Source organism: Caretta caretta, chromosome 13, assembly GCF_965140235.1.
Source record: "Caretta caretta isolate rCarCar2 chromosome 13, rCarCar1.hap1, whole genome shotgun sequence".
Taxonomy (NCBI): Eukaryota; Metazoa; Chordata; order Testudines; family Cheloniidae; genus Caretta; species Caretta caretta.
This window is the reverse complement of record NC_134218.1, coordinates 20,382,174-20,404,642: the sequence shown is the minus strand read 5'-3', so window position 1 is coordinate 20,404,642 and position 22,469 is coordinate 20,382,174. Positions and strand designations below refer to the sequence as shown.

Genomic DNA, 22,469 nt, shown 5'->3' with positions numbered 1-22,469 from the left:
AACAACACAAGCACGCGGGGCAAACCGGAGTCAGGCGACATGTGGCACAGTAGCCCATCTGATAAGCAGACAGATGATCAGGACAGACTCTAATGGTAACCAATTCTGCATCAGCTTGGTGTGTCAGGGGTTGAAGGACGGCGAGGCTGAGCGCTTGGAACAGAGCAGCACTCAGAATGACACCTGTAGCTCTGACATCCCTAGAATGACAATCTTTGGTTTGTCAACTTTAGGGTCCCAAAACAAGCTATTTGGTTCAATTATTCTCAGTGCTGAAGATGCTGAGGTGCCAAAGAATCAAATACACCCCTCCCATCCCAAAGACAGGTGAGTCTGGCCCGAGGCAAGCTCCTCAGACTCCCTATTGGTCTGCTGATGAGCCCCTCCCAGAGGGATGGATGGGGCCTCACCTGTGGGATGGCAGGCAAGAAGTACCCTGTGGGCGCCTGGAAGGAGCCAAGGAGAGGGCCAGGCAGGGCCCTCATGGTGGCCAGTCTCTGCATATACTGGTTGGTGAGAATCGCTTTTCTTTCCTCCTTTCTTTGAGCGAGGGCGACGTACAAAGGCTTGGTGCTGACGATCCGTCCGTTCATTTCCGTCACGGCCTTGGTAGCCTCTTCTGGGGAGGAAAAACATACAAACCCAAACCCTTTGCTGTGTCCACCCTCTGTCATCACCTAAAATTAGATTAGAACACAACAAAGTCCACTGAATGCCAGGCACTCCATCCGCATATCACACAGAGCTGTCATCACAGGTGGGGACGTGAGCAGGGAGGGAGACAGTGGACAGCAGCCAGCCTCAGAGGCAACCGACAGTGTGGCCTGAGGCTTTAGGGGCTGTGTGGGACTGATTTATTTCAAGCAAGGTTGGAGGCAGGAGCCCTGGGTGCAGCCATCATACAGTGTAAGTCACATGTAATAATCAAGCGCGATTTTTTCTAAGTGTCTATTTCTAGCACCTATTCCCAGCTGACTTCAAAAAACAACAGTTCTAGTAGCAGCCTAGCATGCGGTCACATGCGGTTGAGGTGGGGGACACATCGGAGCTGGATTCCTGACCCGAGTTCCCTGGGCTAGCAGGGGCTGCGAGCACTGCAGAAGCAGCAGATAAGAGTCTCCCACAGCAGCAGGGAGTATTAGTGATTTATTTGCATAATCTGAAAAGCTACAGGCGACAATGCAAGCCAGTCACAACTCAAGGGCTGGGGACTGAGGCTTACGCAGATCCAAAGTCTAGGACTTGCTATGTTCAGTACCAGTGCCCCATAAAGCACCACCAGATTGAGATCAGTGGCCATTTAGGATCTAATGCCTTGTGAATTAGACTCCCCATGGTAGCCCAGTTCTCTTACCTTTGCACTAGTAATGGTACCATATGGAGAGAACTCCTTCCTCAGCCGCTCATCATCAATACCATCATCCAGGTTCTTCACATATAAATTCACTCCCTAAGAACAGACAGTGCTATAACTAGATTTCTCCAAAAAGGTACAGCAAACATCCCAAAACTCAGGATGGCTACAGAAGGCCCACAATAAATGTTCCATTAGGAACTTGTTCTGCTGTGTCTTACTGACTCCTTCCCAGAAGACCATATTTGCAACTTACTATTAATACAAATCCTCCCTTTTTTTCTGGGCATAAAAGTATGTGGCAGATACAGTGAAGTCACTGACTTCCCGTGGGGGTTTAGGACCACACTGGTTTTATACACTCCTCACTTGTAGGTGTTGCCTTTAAGTCATGTCCTGGAGGAGTGTGTAACGCACAGAACTGGACTGGCTCCTTTAAGGATCCAGTGCCACAAATGCAGATATATGAAATCCCAGCACACTGGGCAAGCAAGGAGGCTCATTTCCCTGAGAGAGATGCTAGCTGCCATTGGGATTTTCAAAAGTGCTCACTCAGCAACGGCCATGCCTTTGTATCTGGAATGCCTGAAAGCTTCCCTTTGAGGCTAGGAGGCTCAGCAGAGACATCCCATGCTGTTACTCCATCTGGCAACCGTGCCAGAGAGCAAACAGGCACATGGCATGAGGCACCTCCATTTCTTTCCCATTACCTGGTATCTGCTCACTCTTTCCTGTTTGATCTGTTCAAATTTACGCTTCAGTTCACTCTGACGCTCCATCCTCTTCTGAGCTCGGCCAACGTACACCATCCGGCCATTGATCTGCTTCCCGTTCATGTCTGCCACAGCCTGCCAGGAGACAATCCCAAGTCTAAGCACAAAAAGAAACCACAGCCCCAGCACCCTTCCAGCCCCCTTGGTGTAGGCTTTATTTCCCCCCACTGCTATTAGAGATCTTTCAAAATAAAAGGTATAAAAGCAGCTTTGCTTCCAAGTTTGGATAACAGAGCAGATAAGAGCTTCCCTTTGCCTAGGATGACTGCCCAGACAGACTCACTGGCCACCCAAACACACGTTGTTAACAAGAAGCTACAGGACTTGGAAGTTATGGAATCTTTCACACTAACAGATCGGTTAGTTGCATTTCAGCAGCTGGCACCAGTCAACTCCTGCTCATGAGAATAAAGGCCCAGCCAGGCCTCTAAATGTCACAGATTCAATTAAATATATAAAGCAAAGACCCTCTTGCCTTCTGGGCTTCTTCGTGCTTCTCAAAGTTGACAAACCCGAACCCTTTCGAGCGACCGGTATCGTCCATCATAACTCTGACGCTCAGCGTCTTTCCTGCAAACAGAAGAGTGCAGTGCCTGAAAACAGCCTGGAGCAGAAAGATACTGTCCACCAAGGTCTCTGCTCACAGCTTGAGGCAATCACCCCTGCCTCCTCCGCCCACAAATCTCCTGCTTTGTTAGACCACAGGCCAGTGCTGAGTGATGTGGGGGCAGTGGCAGCAGTCCAAGAAGATCCACATGTCAGGGTGACTCCAAAAATACACTGGTGCAGAATGGGGGCGATGACAAGTGTCTACTGCAGTGTGGACGTTCCTCTGCCAGCTAAGGCATCCTGGCTAACAGGAGTGACACAATGCTGGTAGATACAGGCACCCCAACTCACTAGCTTGGTTTCTCCAAGCCCTCCCCACTAGCAAGGTTCTCACAGGAGCTATACAGCCAGACGAGTCATAACCCAACATATCTACTGGTTGGCACAGCAGACCTGGGTTCTGTTCCTGATGCCCAAGGTTACACAGTAAGACAAGTTCTGGTGCCTCAGGTTCCTCATCTACAAACCTGAGACAAATATTCCCATCTACCTTAGTGTGAGGAATCTAGTCACAGAAACACAGCCTTTGAGAAGCACAGATGAAAGGCACTAGAGAAATCCTAAATAATCTAGGATTTCTGAAGTACCAACAGTGTGCTCAGGACTCAACATCGAACAGACCTTGTTCCAGGAACCAAGGAGACAGTCACAACCCACTGAGAGACCCAGAGGAAAGAATAACTTTTGCTTTTAAATTCAGACTAGTAATTTAAAGAGATTTAAAGGACATTTACCTTTCTGTAACTGGATTCCATTCTCTGGCACAGCTCTGAGAAATTCTACTGACTCACTTGTCTGGGGAGGGCAATTGTTTGTGGTTTGTTTTGAAAAGCAAGTTTGTTTTGAAAAGCTACCAGTCATCCTCCATCATCATGGTCAAGAGCAGGTAATCAGTGATTAAATTAATGACAGTTCTGCAAAGCTGCACGAGACCACTGCAGTCATTTGGAATGACTGGTGATCTCCTCAGCTGGGTTTGTTCTTGGATAAGTGTTACCACTAAAACTATTATATAAATAAGAGAAGAGATCTAACTCCTCACTCAGGCTCTTCCCCTTGAACATACTCCTTGGTCCCACTGCCTCCAATTCACCATCCACTGTGCAGATTTTGCTGTAGAAACGCTACTCACCAAACTTGGAGAATATTTCCCGCAGTCTGTCATCATCCATATCATCCCCAAAGTTCTTGATATAGACATTGGTGAATTCCATCGCTCGTGCCCCAAATTCTGCCTCCCGCTCTCTGCGGGATTTAAAATGGCCAACAAAGCTGCAGAAAGTAAACGGAGGAACGTGAATCTTCACCAGACATCCATTGGCCAGGGGAAAAAAGACATGGGAGCCAGTAGAGTTGCTTCTAATGGTGACTGTCGCTTTATCACTAGTAACGACTGTGTATTTTTGCATCTCAGCAACCTGAGCAGATCCTACTTGCACACTCCCCCTATCCCCACAGACACTGACTATTGTTACTTAACATTAATGCTGCAGTAGCACCCGGAGGCCCTAGTTAGCACAGGGCCCCCTTCGCTGGGGGCTGTAAAGACACAGAACAACAGACGGTCTCTGCTCCAAGGAGCGCACAATCTAAGAGCCATCTCATACCAGGCATTGCTCAGGGGATCTCACCAGATCAAGCAGATCCTAACGGAATTCAATTATTTGCCTTCTCCCCCTCCCAGATGGTGTACGATCTGCCCCTCCTCCCTGCAGGGCCAGCTCCACCCTCAGAGGATCCCTGCCCCCGCATCCCAGCTGGGCAGCGATGACAATACACAGGCAGCGATCTAGAGCTCACTAGATCCAAGAACGCTGAGGTCCTTCACAGGAGGGGAGGGGAAGAGAGGACTGGAGAAGGCTAAATCCTCTTTCTTCCACGTTCTCTTAAACTGAATTCTTAGGGAGTCAGGGACCAGTACAGAGCTCTGGACATCTGCGGTGCTGCATCACCAACATGATGTATGCCTGCTCTCACCTGGACTAGGGATTTGTTCGCCCTGTGCCAGCAGCTCTCAGCCTCCATACAATCCTACCAGGATCATCAGCATAACTCCAAAGCCCAGTGAAAAAAGGGCAGAAACAGCATAGGCCCTAACAAGGAGCATGTTTGCCCACTGAGCAATGCTGATTATGCTACACCACACTGAGCAAATACCGATAACCAAGAGTCTAGTTACTATACAAAGGCCACATTCAGAGAGGGCTATTGAAGGGAGAAGCAGCACAAAATGAGGATCCCCCCCTCCCCACTTACACCTTGCGGTCATTGAGCAGCATCCCGTTCATGGTGTCAATGGCCCGATTTGCGGCCTCATGGGTCTCAAAGTGAACAAAGCCATAACCGCGGGATCCGTTCTCATCACAAACCACCTGCCAAGAGAGAGGCAGAGCCAGACACTGAAGAGTCCTGAAAAACAGAAGGCAGACTTCCCCTACCCCCTACAAGCCCGGGCAGAAATCCCTAGCAGCCACCCATGCCAAACCCAAGTCCCATTGCCAAGGAACATTCAGCCTCACTGTCATCTGCTTTTCACCAAGCTACAATACCTAGAGCCCCATGTTCAGGGCACACTGTCACGTGGGGAGATAAGAATATAGGTCACAAGCTCAGCTCCCAGGGTTGACAGAAGCTGGAAACACCATTGAGGAAATGTGCTGAGCACCTGAGATAGGAAGTGGTCTGCACTGCTCTCAGGAGATCCCTTCTAGCCGAGTGAGAGTGCATCAGCTCTGGAGCAAGTTGCGTCCAGCTTCCTTTGCCAGTGGAAATAAGATAGCAGCGGTCCTCCCCAATAACCCTTTAAGTCTTCTATTCACTTAGCGGGTGAAAATTTAAAGAAAACCACACAAAGCGATGCAAAGAGAATTCAGATCTCAACCAGTTTGACAACCCTTGTAACAAAGTGCAGGCAAGTCCTAGGATAAATCTTGTTCTTGCAGCGAAAACATATGTACCTTGCAAGAAAGGATATTCCCAAAGGCTGAGAATGTATCGTACAAGGCTTTGTTGTCAATGGAGTCATCCAGATTCTTGATAAAGACATTTCCAACCCCTGATTTCCTGAGGCCAGGATCTCGCTGGGACCACATGATTCGAATGGGCCGACCTTTGATCACTTCAAAATTCATGGTGTCCAAGGCCCTCTCAGCTGGCAGGAAACATGCACATTTATTATGAACAAGTGAAGACAATTACAAGGAGAGAAGAATTGTGACATGGCCTGATATTCCACCTACTGTAACACTGGCTGTCTGCATGATCAAATTGTTACAAGGAGCAGGGAAGTGTTATTTTCTAGCCTCAGCGTTGGGAAAAAGACCCCATTAAATCACAAACAGAGAGGCAGCCTAGGAGCTATATTGCAAGCCAGGTTCCAAGCCACCGTAGACACACCAGACAGTCCTCTAGTAACGTACAACAGAGGAGTCAGGCGATGGGCTCTGATCATGTAGCTGCCCAAGGCTCATCTACAGGAATCTGAGAATCCTTCTGCCCATTAGCACTGAAGAAAACTCCCCATTTGTCATTCACAGTAAAATGGAACAAAGTTGTTTCTGCTTTGAGCAATAGAGGATTTCAGTCTCCAGTGCTACCGACCTGGCACCCTTCACCAGCTGTAACCTCATTCCAAAAATCAAAGGTGTCTTAGAGGTTTTGCCATTTACTTCAGCAACATCTTAGTTAAAATGAGAACAAATCCCTGCCTAGCAGTTCTGATGCTAGAAAATGAGAGTCCTGTACAGTTTGTCACTGTCATCGTGAACACACACACGGCAATACTACTTTCCCCTGCTCTGCTCTCAGAGGAGGACAATCAAGTCAAATGTAACTTTGAGCGCTTGGAGGAAGGTTATTCATGTATGTTGACTTTTTCACCTGGGTACAAAACTCAACTGTAGGGCCCCTGGTGTCTCCCCTCCCACCCTCTATCTAGGCGCACACATGTGATCAGACACTCAGATACCACGCTGACGGGCACCATGTAAGAACCCAGGATAGGTTTAGACTAGATCCAAGTGAAAACAAAGCATTAAGTCAGCATTTATTTTAAACCTGGTAGCCTTAACGTGACCCATGTAATCAGCCCTCACACCCCATCCCAAACCACAGATTTAAAAAACAACTTTCCATAGGTTAAGCTTTATCAGGCTTACCATCAGCAGGCTGCTGAAAATTTATGTAGGCATAACCGAGCGATCGACGCGTGGCAACATCCCGACAAACTCTGATGGACATGATCGGTCCAGCAGGTGAGAACTTCTCATACAGCATGGCTTCGGTCACATCTGTGTGAAGATCTCCCACATACAAAGAAGCTAATGGATATCCAGGGCCACTAGCGTTCATGGTCGACTGCAAAGCTTAACTTTAAAGTGAAGCAAGACCAAGTTACTGTCTGTGGCACAGAGGATATTTTTGTGCCAAGATAATAGAATATGGACTTTGGTCACATGCAGCAACCACCAATTAAAGTCTCATCCCAAACTCCCAGTTGCCTAGGAAGAAGTTGGCTGCAGTGCAGAATCCAGAATCCATACGTTCTCTCTAGTAACACATCAGAAGTGAACTACCCTCCAGGTATACCACAGACCCAGTATTTTCAATAAGGCTTTGCTCTCACTTATATTGATAATGAAAAGCTTGACAGGTTTATGTACATTACCAGAACCCTGTTCCCCATCTCGAGCAAACTATAAAGACAATAGGCTACTTAGCTGGGGTGTTGTTCTTTATTTTAAGAGATGCCAAATGGAATTTCATTCCACAGTAAGCAAAACAACCCAATGGATTTATATTATAATCCCTTATACTGTTTTCTTCCCCTGTTCTTCAGACAGAAAAGCAAATCCAAGGACCATGGAGGGCATTTGCTGTAATAGACATTTCCTATGAAGGTGTTACTGTTCGTAGTATGACATCATAGCTTTCAGTATCACTGTATATTGTACTGTTCCAGGGTGACATCACACTGCAAGATTCACTGTTGCTGAAGCAGAGTGCACTGGGTGCCATTGTGCATGTTTTGTCATAGATCTAGAAGGGTGTAGGACAAACATACATGCTGTAGAAGTTGGAGGCTGGGCAAATGGCCTCTTAAGGAAAGGCTAAATAGTGCGGCGGGGGGGGCGGGATTTAGGGGAGTAGGGCAAAGTGGCAGAGCCTGTACAACCTTGGACAAGTCACACACTCTGTGCTTCCCCTGCTGTACAACGGAGATGACATTAATACTTCCCCACCTAAGAGGGATCCTTAATGGAAGGTGCTAGAGAAATTCACAATAGTGCCGCAGATACCCGAGCAATCCCTAACAACCCAGCCCCTCACTTCAGAGGACCGAGGCCCAAACAAAACTATTCCACATACCACTCAAACACTAGCAAAAAGGAAACAAAGGCTTTCAGGCAGAATATCAAAGAAAAATAACGGACTGAAATAAATGGCTGGTGATGAGGCACCAACCAGTGTAACCAATGTTTCTAGGCATGGTACAGCCACCATTTGTTCTGATACCACGGAGCAATGCAGTGAGAACAAGATACCAGGAGAGGTTATCAGGTCCAAGAATCACTTCACCTCCAACCCACCACATGACCTACTCTTATCAAGAATGCTGGAATCTGATGTCTGGGGGGGTATCTTCTTCAACTGCACAGTTAACTTGGGGTCTTATGCAGGTTTTAACCTTCACCCTTTAGCAGCCACACACAAAAACTTCTGACATGGGTTTTCAGGTCTTAAGCCCAGGCTAGCTCTGCTTTAACTCTGGCTGGAACACACCCACTTTGCAGTGAGAATGCAGACATCCTCCCCACACACACCCCCACAAATCACTGGAATGCTGATAATCTGCCAAACCCCTTCCCACAATTGTCCCTGAAGAACAGACAAGTTCTCCCACAATTGGCAACTGACTGGGAAAGAATCAGAGCATCTCAGCACAAAGAACCACTGGATATATTCCCAGACACACACAGACAAGTGCAGAAACAGTGAGGATGCAGTAATGCGGCTAGAGCTTTCCAGTGGAGATGCTCATTCCTGGGCTAAGCTAACCCAGGCACCCCTCACCTGAGTTGAACTGTGCAGTGAAGACATACTTCTAGAGCAGGGCTAGTCAGCAGGTGGACCGCGGGCCAAATCCAGACCATCAGGCGCTTTTGAACAGAGTCTGAAATCTTTTTATTTATTTATTATCATTGTTATTTGTTTGTATTATTTTCTCTGAAGTCTGGACCCTGACTCTACCTTGATTAAGAAATGTGGACCTTGACAAAAAATAAATTGATTACCCCTGCTCTAGAGGTAAACCAAGTGGTAGTGGTAGAATTTTCTTGGTAGCACTTCCAGGCCCCCGGGATTCGCTCCCTGCAGAAGTACTAACCTAGCTACTTCCAGAATTGCAAGATATAGGCCTTTGCCCAAGTCTTCCCAACTGATTAAATCCTGATTGGCTGGTAAAGATGCAAGCAGCAGGGAAGAGTTGTGTTGGTTTCTCTCACTGAGATTTTTAACGTCTCAACTTAAATGTTACAAGGCTCCTTAGATAACACAGTGATGGGTGCCAAATCAATGTTTGAAATAAATATACGTATAGTACAACACTGATTATTGTATGTTAAATACTTTAAAAATCATCTACTAGCTCTGAGTCTCAGCCAAATGAGAATATCTGGAGAAGTTTGCATCAGCTCCCAAACTCAGTGCCCCTGTGTGACATACCAAGAGATTCTAATTTCTGAAGTAACTGAAAAGCACCTCCCACAGCCCTCATGCAAATATGTTCACCCCCACAAAGGTAGGCTCAGGAAGGAGGTGTTAACAGCCTCTACAGCTGGTGAGAAGGCTGCTGTTTTGTAAGGCCTTTAGCCATGAGGGGAGGGAAATTTTACAAAGGGGATGCAGAAAGCACATTAGAGAAACCCAAGAAGTGGAGGAGGTGAATCGCCATTCGTGAACTTTATTACAATTCCATTTTTAAATTCTGCTGACAGCCACATTTGGGGCAATGGAATAAGCTTCTTCGTCTGTGTGGACAAATCTGGATGAAGCTGGAAACATGGCATAAGCAAGACTACTAAAACAAATAAATCAATACACTGGGAAGGGGAGAGAAGGGGGGTGGGAGAACGAGGCAATGAGAGAGCAAGCTGCCTTTTCAGATCCATCCCATTTTGCTTGAGGATGCTATGAATAAACAGGCCAACAACAGTTCTGAGCCATGAAAAGTCACATTGTCAAATTGTGTGTGCAGCCAGCAGTAAAACTGCAGCCCATCAACAACTAAGCTAAAGATGGTGGAGATGGGGTTCCCACTCCAGCAAATAACAGAGCCTGCATCAAGACCACCCTGAAAGCTCAGGCAATCAGGAAAGAAACTTCACCTGAGAATAGAATAAAACTCAGCCCATGAAATCAGTCAGGTCACAGCAGAAAGAAACCTGGTCCCCATGCGTTCAGAAGTGGCCTTTAGTCCATAGTAAAAGAGAGTAGACTGAGACTAGAACATGTAAGAATTATGGAATCCTAGTCTCCAGAAATGGTCCCAGCCCTCACTGCCCGAGGAAGTTGAAGTTCACTCTGGCCTTGCCTATCCACTGACCATTGCAAGTCCCTAGTTGTCCTCTTCCCCCATCAGCCAGTAAGAGAGAAATCTTGGAAATATGGTTCTGTCTCCTCTAGCAGGGAGCCAAAAGGAATTTCCCCAGCACTTCTCTGGTTCTTTTGGTCTGTGAATCTCAAAACACTTTATAAATCTTAGTTAAGTCTCACAATACCCTTCTGTAGTAGGGAAGTATTATCACTTGAGGAAAACCTCAGGGAAGTGACATGCCCATGGCCACAGAGCAAGTCAGTGGCATAACTGGGAATAGGACCCTTTAGTGCTAATGTTCCAATCACTGAACACTTCCTCTCTGGTGGAGGAAGACCTAACATAAATCACACTCTCCCTGAAGAAAGGAACAAAAACAGTGAGTCACCAAGGGAAGAATTCAAAGCCATATTAGCAACTCTGGAGCCTTTCCAATAGAGTATTTGGCAGAACCCAGCCAAGGAGCAGTGTGTGGAGGGAAGAATCTAACCCAGTGTTCTGCAAAGCTAGGATTTACTTCTGTAAAATGGTCTGTATTGCACTCTCATTTCACATCTGCTTGGCAAAGGAGATTTGTAGGACTGGGACTCCTAAAGCCAGTTGGAATAAGTTCAACATCAAGGGTCCATCCGAGCCATTTGTGTTCTCTCTCCCTCAAATCCACTCATTCTTGCAGGAGATTGGCCACTAGCTTTGTGGTTTCATAGCTTAGATAGCTAAGTTTACGTGTACCTAAACAACCTCCATTTTGGAGACAGGGGTATCTACCATCTCCATGTACACTCAAGTATTCATATACTTCAATGTTTGTACCATTTCCTTTAGCATGACTTCTTTCCAAGGGATTTTCTCCTTTCTGAAGAATCTGCATGCAAACAGATCTAAATGGACACTTCATCACAGTTGATTGTTGATGTGTTGGAGAATAAGAGATTTGGGGTTTTCAATATTATAAAGTGAGTTTAAATTTCACAGCTCAAGGGGAAGTCCAAGAGTTAGAACACCAGGCTCAAGATCATTTTCTACAATACTACTACCTTGCAAAGACCCTCTCCTCAATACACCAACCCAACACAGGCCCATAAGCATCACAGGATCCGCATGCTCTCAGGTTCAAATTTTACACCATGTGCCTTCAGTGGGATCGTACAAGTACTTGAAAGGGAAGACTGTCCAAGTCACAAAGGGCAGTCAGATACCCAACTTCCATTGACTTTCAGTCACAACTGTGCCAAACTTCCATCTGCGCCTTTGAAAACTTTCCCCTAAAATCCTGTGTTAATTTCAAGGTTTCATTATTTAATATTTGTGACCCAACAGAATTGTCAAGGTGTGTTCCTGATTTCTCAGTAGAGTCAGAAGCAGTTAGCTTGACTGAGAAAAATCTCAGATACCAGAGAAGCAGCAGGGGCTTTTAATAATTTGGTTCCCCACCTGCAGAATTTGCTTCCCATTTCTGGGCTGCTCATTCCTTACAGTCTATCTCAGCATTTATACCAATGAAATCTCCATTTGTTGTTGCTTTCAAAAGCTGGTGAGATTCTGATGCATGTAAATGAGTTTTTCGGCCAAGTGACTTTTCTGGGTAAGACACAGTAGGAAAGCATTTATGCGTTTGGTAAAAGCCTATTTTAGGCAAGGAAGGAGGGGACCCGCAGGGATACCCCACCTCACCGCTTCTGCTGAAAATGCACCACCCACTCCATCAGGCTGGCTAGTTTCACCATCCAAGATCCCACTAGAACCGTGCCTGGGATCAATTCCTCCACCTGTCCACAAAGCCCGCGCCCCCTAGCATAGCGCGACAGCCCTGGTAGCCAGCATTTAAGAACTACCCCCACCCACCCCAGCACCCCCTAGGGAGCGTGTGTGTGGATGGGGGAGCGGGCCTTCTATAGCTTTTTAACAATGGACTCAGGAGGCTGCAGGGGGCTGGAAGCGCTCATTAGACCCCTCCGCCCGCTGAGCCGCAGGAGCCGCCGGGGCAGCGGGGCGGGCTGGCACCCGACCAGCCAGGAGCCCTGGCACACCCCGGAACCGCAGCCCCACCCGCTCGCTCGCTCGCTGCCTGCTTCGCCCGCGACACCGCCCTGCCCCCCGGAGCTCCGCGGGCACGCAGGGCTGAGCGGAGGTGGGAGCCGGTGCAGCGGAGCTCATCCCCCCCCGCGGCAGCCTCCTCCCCGCGGGCCGCCCACACTCACACGTGGCCCTCGCGTTCTCAGACCCGGCGCCTCCCGTGCAGGCGGCTGCGGCCAGCGGGGCGCGAAGCTCTCAGGGCTCCCCGGGCCCCGCCCCTTCCCTTGCCGGGCAGGCGGGGCCGGCGGCCACTCCCCCACCTGGCCGCGCAGCCAGCTGCAAGCGGGAGCGGCGCGGGGGCTCCAAGCCCCGCGCAGCCAGGGGCGCCCCCTCACTCTGCGGCCTCCCTGCCAGCTCATTGGCCCTCCCCGGCCCGGGGCCAGGCTAAGCCCTGGGCTGTGCCAGCCACCCCCTTCCCATTCAGCTGCTGCGCACGCTCTGACCCATCCCTGGCTCCGGCTACTCCTCCAGTCCTAGCCCGGGCCGTCCAAGCCCCAGGCTGGTGTAAAGCACTTGGAACAGCAGCGGAGGGGTGCTCGGAGAACCGGTTGGTTGGGAACCAGTGTTCAGAAGGGCTTCTGCTACCGTACTGTGGTGACAAGCATCGTATGTGGCCACAATCGGAGAAGGGTCGACGGTCTTGTTAAGGAAGAGGTTGGGTTCTGCTTCCTGCACTACCCCGGGAATCCTGCCCAAGCTTGGGAAATGCAGTGAGGAAGAGCTCTGTGTAAGCTCAAAAGCTTGTCTCTCTCCCCAACAGAAGTTGGTCTAATCAAAGATGTTACCTCACCTACCTTGACCTTAGGAAAGTCACCTCTCCCTGTGGCGGTTTGGCTCCTCATCTGTAAAACAGGGACTGTTACTGCTCTTCTGTCTGACTGAGGTGTGATGGGGCATTTAGATATTATGGTGATAGGAGTCAAAGAGAAATATAGAGGGAGATAGAACTAAAACAGAGTCAGGTACCCGGTTAATCTTTTCTCAGTAGCTGTTCAGCATCTCTTTCAAATGTAGATTACATACCGAGGAGTAGGAGGTGTGTAGAAATGTGCAACTGAACCACAGGGATTGAATTTGTTCCAGCAGAGGCTTAAGTATGCCATTCACATTGAACCATCAGCTCACCTATGGGAACCAGCTCCTTTGTACCCCAGTTTATCAGAAGGCCACTGGATGACTTACGATACTTTGAGAAACCGAACAAGGCAGGACAGAAAATCCAAATTTAAATACCACACCTTTATAAAAGATACCAAAACACTCTGACTGAAATGAATGGGAGCACTAGGGCTCAAAATCAGTTTGGGTTACATGGGCTCACCCACCCTTCTGAAAATCAGGCCCTGTATTTATCTGAGATCATGAAAAAAAGGGGCCAAACTGTGCCAAAAATAAGAATATGTGAATGACAGTCCCTGCATCCAAGGAAAGAACATACTGTCTTAATTGTCACAGAAAAGGCATATAGAGAATTGTAGATTTATTAATACTAGTATTTATTCCCTTAGATTGTAAACTCTTGGGGGCAGAAACTGTCTTTGCTCTAGGTTTAGGCAGCACTTAGTGCAATGAGGTCCTGCTCCACAGGTAGGGCTCCTAGATACTACCACAAGACAATAAATAATAGTAACGCAAAAACTGAAAATCCTAGAATTTACTCCCCCAGGAGTTCAGCTTAGATTCAAGGATATTGTTCCTTAGTTCCAGCCATCTGCCATGCGGCTGTGGGGAGAGGAGACTCCCATTAACCTGAAAAACTACAAGAACATGGTTGGGATGAGTGAAGTTTGAAAGGATTTTATTTCATGTGATTTTTTAAAATTATGTATTGCTACTGAATTTCCTTCAGACATCCAGCCTTGGCCTCTGACACTGGCAGAGCTCATAAGCAAACGTTTAGGTCTGCTGAGTACATGACAAGAAAACCAAGGAAAGACCAGACGCTGCCAGAGGTGCTGGAGATTTAAAGGGGTGTTTTTCCTTTCCAGTCATATACCAATAGCTATCCAACATGGTTTTAGTGGGCAGTACATTACCTTTTTTAGGTGACACACAAAACTCCTTAGCACTTGTAATTAGACCCTGTAGACTTTCTGTAAAGAGTACAGGTGTATTAAAGCCAGCAAGCTGGTTCTAGCCCAAAGTGGGTAATCATGTTCTACCTTACTTAAATACAATTGCACCTAAATTAGTGGTTGGAAAAGTTATTCTTCCTTCCTAAAAGAAAAGCTGAGACGGTGCTGCTGCAGAATGACAGCTGCAGTCCACCCTAGCCCTAGTCGCATTGCAGCAATGATAGCAGTAACTAAGCCAGAGGATAGGGGTCTCATACACGAGTGGGTGGGTGAAATTCTGTGGCCTGCAACATGCAGGAGGTCAGACTAGATGATCATGATGGTCCCTTCTGACCTTAAATTCCATGAGTGCTCAATATTTGTGGCCAATCTACAATATTTAGTTAAAACTCCTCAAATGCATTTTCTGTAAAAACAGCCACTAAAAATCCAGAGAAGCAGTAGTTAAAGCAAGATATGCAACCCTTAACTCACACCTTATCACCTAAACACAGTGACATCTCTGCTCCATAAACTCCCTTTCAGGCAACCAGCCAGCATGTGAAGAAGTAGATACGTGCAATCTCACAGTACATAACCTGAGCTCTGTATCTAACCTCATACTTTTTCCATGTGTAAATATGTTAGAGACTTTAGCCCTACTTTTATGCCTATAGGTAATACATCTTAATCCAGCACTGAGGTCAAAGTTCATTTTGTGCATTTGAGCTTGGCAGTGAGGAACTGGATGTGTGTAATATTCTGACTTTGAACAGGAATTTGCTGTGAAGTTGGGGAGTCTTTGGGTTTTATGTTTGAGTGATAAGATGCATCAATTAAGGATGGCATTAATATTTAACATTAGCTTATCTGGCAACTTCCCAGAATGTTAATTGCAATTGACACTGCAGAAATCTTTAGCAGCACTACAGAGAATGCTTGAAGTGCTGTCTCGGCGCAAAGATGCCATTCCTCACAGCAATGCTGCCTTTGCGCTCTCAGTTCACCAGAGGAATGAGCGAAAGCAGGCAGGAGGGGGAGAGATGACAGTGGAGCATTAGCACTTGCCTACATTCTCAACCTAACAGATCTGCATGGGCTCAACCAGGATATTTCCTATGCTGTGAGCCACAGCAGCAGAAAAATTGGATTCTCCTTCAACACAGCCCAGTGTGGCCCTAGCACCTCACAACACCATCATCACTATTTGAGCACTGCACTCAGACCATGGCCTAGCATATGAGGACCAAAGGATCAGGGGGCATGTAACAGGAGAGCCCTCTTGCTATGGCTTCCCGCCCAGGGATTTCCCTTTTCCAGCAAGCCATTGCAGGTCTATGAGCTTAAAGCAAGGAATATAATAATCTCCCCTCTTTTCTCTTCCCATCCTTTACCTTCTTGTCCCCCTACATACCTGTTCGCTTCCCCATTGCCTCTGCTGACAAGCCTGCCTCCTAGGTTCCCAGAGGCAAGGATGGGAAGGTGTCATCCCTGAGGCAGGCTGATCAGCACCAGCAAACAGCAGTAGCTGGCATTATCAGGGTAAGAGGTAGGAAATGTACAGTATAAATGCTGTAACAAGAGTTGGGGATTTAAGTCCAGATGTGTCTACAAGGAGTGGAGAAACTGGCAAAATATCTGATCCAAACCCCTCAATCCCACCATCCTGCACCCCAGAGCCTGCACCCCCAGCTGGAGCCCTCACCCCCTCCCGCACCCCAAGTCCCAATTTCATGAGCATTCATGGCCCGCCAAACAATTTCCATACCCAGATGTGGCCCTCGCACCAAAAAGTTTGCCCACCCCTGCATTAGTGTGACAAGAAATAGCATTAAATGAGACTGCCTACTCCAATGGATGCCAAGATGTACAGAACCTCTAAAAGTAAAGAAAATGCACGAGTTCTCTGAATCTTCTCAAACCTCACCTTATATTCAAGTTGTAGGTACAGCACAGTTACAATTGAATCTACCATACTGAATCCTCAAGAGCATGGAAGAAAAAAGGAACACCATCAGAGATAAAAGATTTAGAATACTTCCCTTGTGGGTTTTTTCCCTTGGGTGAGTGTGTATGTGTGAGTGACAGACAGCACTTAGAGAAAGGGACCTTCAGAGACTTGAGGGGGAAGTGTCTTACCACAACCCACATAGCTACAGAATGCCATTTAAATGGAGCTGAGGTAACTTGAGTCTGCATAGCTACTGTACTCCCTAATGTTCTAAAAATCTGAACAGTACAAATATGTAAACAGGTGGCTTGTATGTGGATGGAATTTATGTGCCAATATTCTTCCAAAGTAGAAAGTGCAGTGCTGCAGGGCAACATCAAAAATCCCTCCCACGCTCAGGCTCTACCTTGCTTTGAGAGGCTTGCCGAGAGTAATTCTGCTCTCCATAATTGTGTCAGATGCTTCCCTAGATATTAGATTAGTTCAATCCTTTGTACAGCAAAAAGGCCATTACAACAGTTATAAAGCTAAAATAGGATAGAATGCTTTTTTCATCCCCAGCCAACCTGCTTTCAGGGTTCAGGATAACCTCTGGATCATGAAATAATTTGACTGTTACTGTTCACTGTGAGCAAATTTTCAGAATGAGGCCTCCATTTGTGTGTTCAATGTTGCACACACACTTACACATTTAATTTTCATGCACTACCATGGATACCTGCGTGTAGTGTAAGTTTTATTAGCTGTGCATACAGCTGATAATGTACAAAAACAGTAAACTGACATGCAAATAGAAGCCAGGTTGGGGCTATGTTGGAAAGCAGGACCTACATTTACAAGTTTTAGATTATTAGCAATAGAAAGGTGCATGGGTCTGTTAGCAAGCTGTGGGGGAAGTGGGGAGAGGAAGGCCATCCAAACTTGGATAGTTTTCCAACAAACTACTCAGCCTTAAATAGGAACTTTTGAATTTATTTCCAGACACTGGAAAAAATGTTCAGGAGTGCCTAAGGTAACTTGGGCACAGAGCTTAAGTTTCTTTCATTGAGAAATAGGCGCCTCTATGCCCCAGTCACCTAGGCACTTTTGAAAAATTGACCTTATTCTATTGATCACACCAGAGATATGACTAGAGGAGACTGGGGGTAAGACAACATCTTTGTTAAGATCTTTTGTGTGTGACAATTATAAAATAGGGAGAACCATCAAGAGTACTTACTACCATTATGAAGAATGCTTAGTCATATTTATGCATATTCCCCAGATACATACTGTTTGAGGCAAGGGATTCAAACTCCATGCACAAACATTTGTCATGAGAGGTCACAGCATTAGCCTAGCTGTCCAGTATAAGTAACTTCACTGCAACGTACCTGACAGAATATGATTTGGGAAAGAATTACACTACACCTAAGCATTTTGGCAAACTAGCATAAGTGTGAAACATAAGAAAAAGCTCCACTATTGATTAGTCAGATTATAACCCTCTCTCCACTGACTGATCCCCACCCTTCCAAAATGTTGAGCTCTGGTCTTGCAGTCAGATGCAGAGCTGTGGCTTCTGTGATGAGAAATTAATTATTGAAATTTCCAGGGACTGACTGACAGGTACACACAGTGCTCTCAGCATCTGCTACGCAAGCCCCATTAACAAGTCAGATAGGAACCTAACAATAGTACCCAGGTCAGAATCTTGTGTGTATTAGCCATCAACAGAAGTCACTGCAATAGATGTTGTTCATATACTGTGTTTTCAACCATTACCATACTCAATGAGTCTCAAATTAAATAAGGATATTTATAGTTCCGTTTCTTCCTCCTCTCCCCCACAACATGAAAATGTACAGGCATGCGCCTAACAGAATGGCCATCAAGCAACAGAACCAGTGTCCTCTACTACAAAGTGAGTACAGTAGCAGAGTTTTTTCATTTTCTTAGTGAAAGGAATGATTTAAATATTTGTACCACTTAATTCGAGTCAAGTCTCACAGAGTCCAAATTCTGGACATTACAATAATAAGGTGGTGATTCTACTACCATAATTTTCTGTTGCCACAAGTGTGACAAAGATAAAAAACCACAAGGAACTGATAAATTTTTTTTTATTATTCACTTTTGAATTCTTTTACACTTTCCTGATTATTTTGTGTAAGGTGAAACTAGAACCGTTTAAAAGACATACACAAATCTAGTACATCAATAACCAGGTATTTCTTTTTTGCTATACTATTCTCACAACCACGTGTGTGCTAGCAATATAACCGTCACAGAAGCAAACTTTAGGCAGAATACTGGTCAGTAAAAACAAAGCGAAAAGAGCTACCAGATATACAGACAGGCTCGGTTCCACATTCATCACTACTGCATTTATCAAGCGCCAAGTATTAACTGCACTATTTGTTCAGCTAGTAGAGGGGAGTTTTAAAATCAGTGCATGAAATTCTCTCTCCAGGAGACAGATGGACAGACAAACAGATGGATTCTACAGCTAGGTGAAATGGTAAAGGGATGATACTGGGAGACTGATAGATGACTATTCCTAATCTTTTCCATTGCATTATTCATGCAACTCTTATGAGGTCTTATCTGACTGGACCTGTTTGGGAACACAACTAAATGAGGACATTTGGAGTTCTAATATCACAAGTTCCTAACACGCATTACAAATGTGTAAGGTCTGCATTCCAGTACGAAATAATGGGAAATCTTGAACATTTTAGGTAATACCAGGATCTGGCTTAAAGTGGCAGACATTAAGAGCTGAAGACTACAGCAGCACTGGCAACTCTCAAACATCTGAGTGAGAGACCTGTCCAATAGCACACTCAGGTCTCTCCATCACCCTGATATCACTTATAATCCACAAATAATGGAACATATGTAGGAGTCCAGAAATTTTTTAATGACGTTTAAAAGCAGGTGAGAGGGTGAGGATGAACATCAATTCAATGGGAGGAAGATTTCTATAAAGTGAATTCAAAGATGGCAGAGTGGAATATTAGAAATTTTTCCAGATAGAGTTCAGAGTGGGAATACCCAAGGAGATTTTAATTCTCCTAAGTGAAATCCAATCTTTGCATTATTTTACTCGTAACAGTATTATCCAAAAAACTAATAAGACCATTCATACAATATTAGTCTTTTCCTGTTGCAAGTTGACAGTAATGCACCAAGAAATCTTACTACTAAAGAACAGTCCGAGTTGTAACTAAGTAATTTACTGTTGTGGGAAGGGGTTTTAGTCATGCATGTTGAATGAGCACTGGACCATTTTTCAAAGTCAAACCCCAATTACTTGCCAATGTAATTTGGAAACCTAGGCTGCTATACTCCCAAAAAACTGAACTCTCAGAAAAGTAAGATTACTTAAAGTGAGCTTTTGACTGAAAGCAGTGCACCAAACTTGGTTAAAAAATGTCTACAGAGTGTGCCTGTTAAACTAATGCACTGAAGTGTGTTACTGAACTGGAATGCCAGACAATGGATTGTTTTCCTTCCATGCCCCAGTGTCACAATATAATTTTTATAACTTTCTGTACAACTTTACAACAGAATTGTACTTCGACTATTTTGGTGCCAGATTAAGCTTTCCAGAGTTACATAATTAATATCTAGTTTCTACCAGGAAGAGTTTTGTAAAGTCAGCTGCAATTACAAAACCCATAATCACAGTGTTGCGTTAAAAATATAAACACGGTAATCATAACTGCAAATGTTCATAATAAGTTCAGAATGCAGTTGTATAACCAATCTCCATTTTAAGTACACAAAACACCAACCAATTGTTTTTACCCCACAGACAGTTTTTGCTACGTTGAGGTTGTGAAAGTCGATGTACTATTCTTTTTGCTTGTCGCACAAAGGGATATATGTGTAGGATACAGAGTGACATTGAACATATAGTGAAGCGTGACAGCCATTAGTTCTCTCCCTCCCCAGCATCCCCTTCATCTCCCTGGTTTTCCGATGTCCATAGCTGTAAGAAAATACAAACACATGTTTATGCTGAAAGCATGCAGTTAATTACATTTGTCAGGAAAGGGGAGATGGGGTAATTAGCTGTAGGTTGTGCAATTTTCTTAATGGAAGAATATTAAATGGTTGAATTTAGTGGCAAAGAAAGAATAATGAACTAAAAACAGAAGGCTGGATGGAGGCTTAGGAACAGAAAGCAAATGAAGCTTACAGGCAGTACGCACTGGAGGAAAGTTAGCTTTTGGGAAACGGTCAATAAAAGTGCACCTTTCAATGACAATTGATTGCAGAAAGGCTTACTAACTTGGGCTAGTACAGCAACTGCCATTTTATTTAGCATACAGAGGCAATGGCTCTCAGATAGGTCCAATTACACTAGTTGGTGTGGTGGTTTCTCCATAAGAGAAGTGATTTGTAAAGCAGAGGAATATACAAAACTTCTCATGATAAAGCCTATTTATTGGAGCCTGAAAGCCTAACATTTACAACAGTGACAAGTGTAGTAGTTTGCCCCAGTGATACTTACAGTAAGGTTGTCCCTTAGTAGCTGCATGATCAGAGTGCTGTCTTTGTAAGACTCTTCATTCAGTGTGTCCAGCTCAGCTATCGCTTCATCAAAAGCCTGAAATAGGCAATACAGTTTAACAGAGCAAAGACACCAGATTTTCAAATTCTGTACTCATCTGAATTCAGTTTCATTTACACAGATAATTTTTTTCTTAAAATTTCCCATATTACATTTAAAATTCAGTGGGGGGGGAGGGGGTACAAAAAACAAAGACAAAAAACTAGGAGTATTTTTCCTCTCCCCAAAAGAAAAAAGTACTAGCCAGGCTCAACTACAACAAAGTGAAGACCAGGCCACTGGCCGACTGGAAGAATTCTATTTTGTTACGTGAGTTTTAAGATTAATTCTTGAACCAGGCCTACTTCCCAGACCAGCACAGAATATTCAAGAAGTGAATGTGCTCACTCCCACAGAATGGACTGCTTCACATGGCTCAAAACCAACCCACCCACCCATTTAAAGAGCAGCATTGTCAGACAAGTTCCTTAGAGTGTCTTCACTAAAAATGGAGGGCTCAAAGGTTTGAATTAGAAGCAGTGGGCATGTAGAGCTAAAGCTGAAAAATTAGAGGCATCTTCAGGGTCATATCTGCTGCACATAGAAAGGCAACTAAAGACATAGCAAACAGTGTGACAGTGGAAGAAACAATGTACTTTCCACTAAAGACTAATATGACCATAGTTGCCACCAACTTGTTTTATAAAATCTTCCATCAAAGTCCATGCAGCATGTTTGACAGCTGCCATGAATAAGGCCCCTTTTTCTATTTAAATAGATTTCTATCACAAACGCAACCACATTTGTAAAGCAGATTGATTTACAGCCCAATAACTTAAATAGCTGAACTAACAGTAGTAAGTGCATTGCAAGGGAAAAATCTCTTCTTGCTACAGAATATTAGGACCCTGAACAAAGTGCACTGTACGTATATGCTAAGTAACTCTGAATGCCATCATTATCCAAGCTGTTACTTGACAGTTTTCAATTGAAGCAAGTAGAGGTGAACTAATAAAAATACCACATGGAGATATTCACCTCTCAGAAAGAGATTTGGTCTAATTTTAAGGAGAGGTAAAAGACAAAAACGAACTCACTTGTGATCTATTTGGGCACAATTAAATCATCAAATAGTTTGCCGCACCAATCAAACCAAAGCGGCTTTGGTCTTTGAAGAGGGACTGGGATGTTACAAGTCATGAATGGAGAGCACTGGTAAAGTCACACTGGAGAAACTGCCCCATCAAATTTTTGAAATATGCTCAACTAAAGACAGTGTTATTATTTTCAGTTTTAGGAGCTCTAGATTAACACAAACATTTTAAAATTTCCAAAACAAGTACTTTCTGGGAGAATCCTGTGAAAGTGTGAAGAGGGCAGCTTGTCTTATTCCTCACAGGGTAATTGTCAATAGTCTAGTATGCTTTTGCTGGTTTATGTGAAAATATATTAAGATACAGATATTAGTGTGAAAGGAGGCCAGCAGCTCTGAAGCAGGCATCCTCCCGCTGACAGAGT

General features: G+C 45.1%; 2 protein-coding genes across 7 annotated transcripts in view; both read right to left on the bottom strand.

The window, feature by feature from the left end:
• The window catches only part of PABPC1L (poly(A) binding protein cytoplasmic 1 like), a 36,793-nt gene extending 15,790 nt beyond the window's left edge, over positions 1–21,003 (bottom strand). For 3 of the 5 annotated variants that reach the window (XR_007352769.2, XM_048820850.2, XM_048820848.2), the window contains exons 1-9: positions 20,913–21,003; positions 6,894–7,105; positions 5,694–5,887; positions 4,993–5,108; positions 3,869–4,008; positions 2,603–2,697; positions 2,065–2,202; positions 1,355–1,450; positions 411–677 (exon numbers count right to left, since the gene is read on the bottom strand). Coding sequence is in view for 3 of the 5 variants with exons in the window: in XM_048820850.2 (XP_048676807.1) it covers positions 411–677; positions 1,355–1,450; positions 2,065–2,202; positions 2,603–2,697; positions 3,869–4,008; positions 4,993–5,108; positions 5,694–5,887; positions 6,894–7,086 (1,239 nt within the window). In the remaining 2 variants the exon portion in view is untranslated. Of the gene's footprint in view, positions 1–410; positions 678–1,354; positions 1,451–2,064; positions 2,203–2,602; positions 2,698–3,868; positions 4,009–4,992; positions 5,109–5,693; positions 5,888–6,893; positions 7,106–12,531; positions 12,631–20,912 lie in introns of those variants that run through there. The other 2 variants (XR_007352770.2, XM_048820849.2) reach the window with 2 other exon arrangements.
• YWHAB (tyrosine 3-monooxygenase/tryptophan 5-monooxygenase activation protein beta) overlaps positions 18,497–22,469 on the bottom strand; it is an 18,428-nt gene continuing 14,455 nt past the window's right edge. For both annotated transcript variants that reach the window (XM_048820852.2, XM_048820853.2), the window contains 2 exons: positions 20,913–21,008; positions 18,497–20,387 (listed from right to left, as the gene is read on the bottom strand). In XM_048820852.2, coding sequence (XP_048676809.1) covers positions 20,331–20,387; positions 20,913–21,008 — 153 coding nt within the window. In that variant the 3' untranslated portion in view covers positions 18,497–20,330. The remainder of the gene's footprint in view (positions 20,388–20,912; positions 21,009–22,469) is intronic.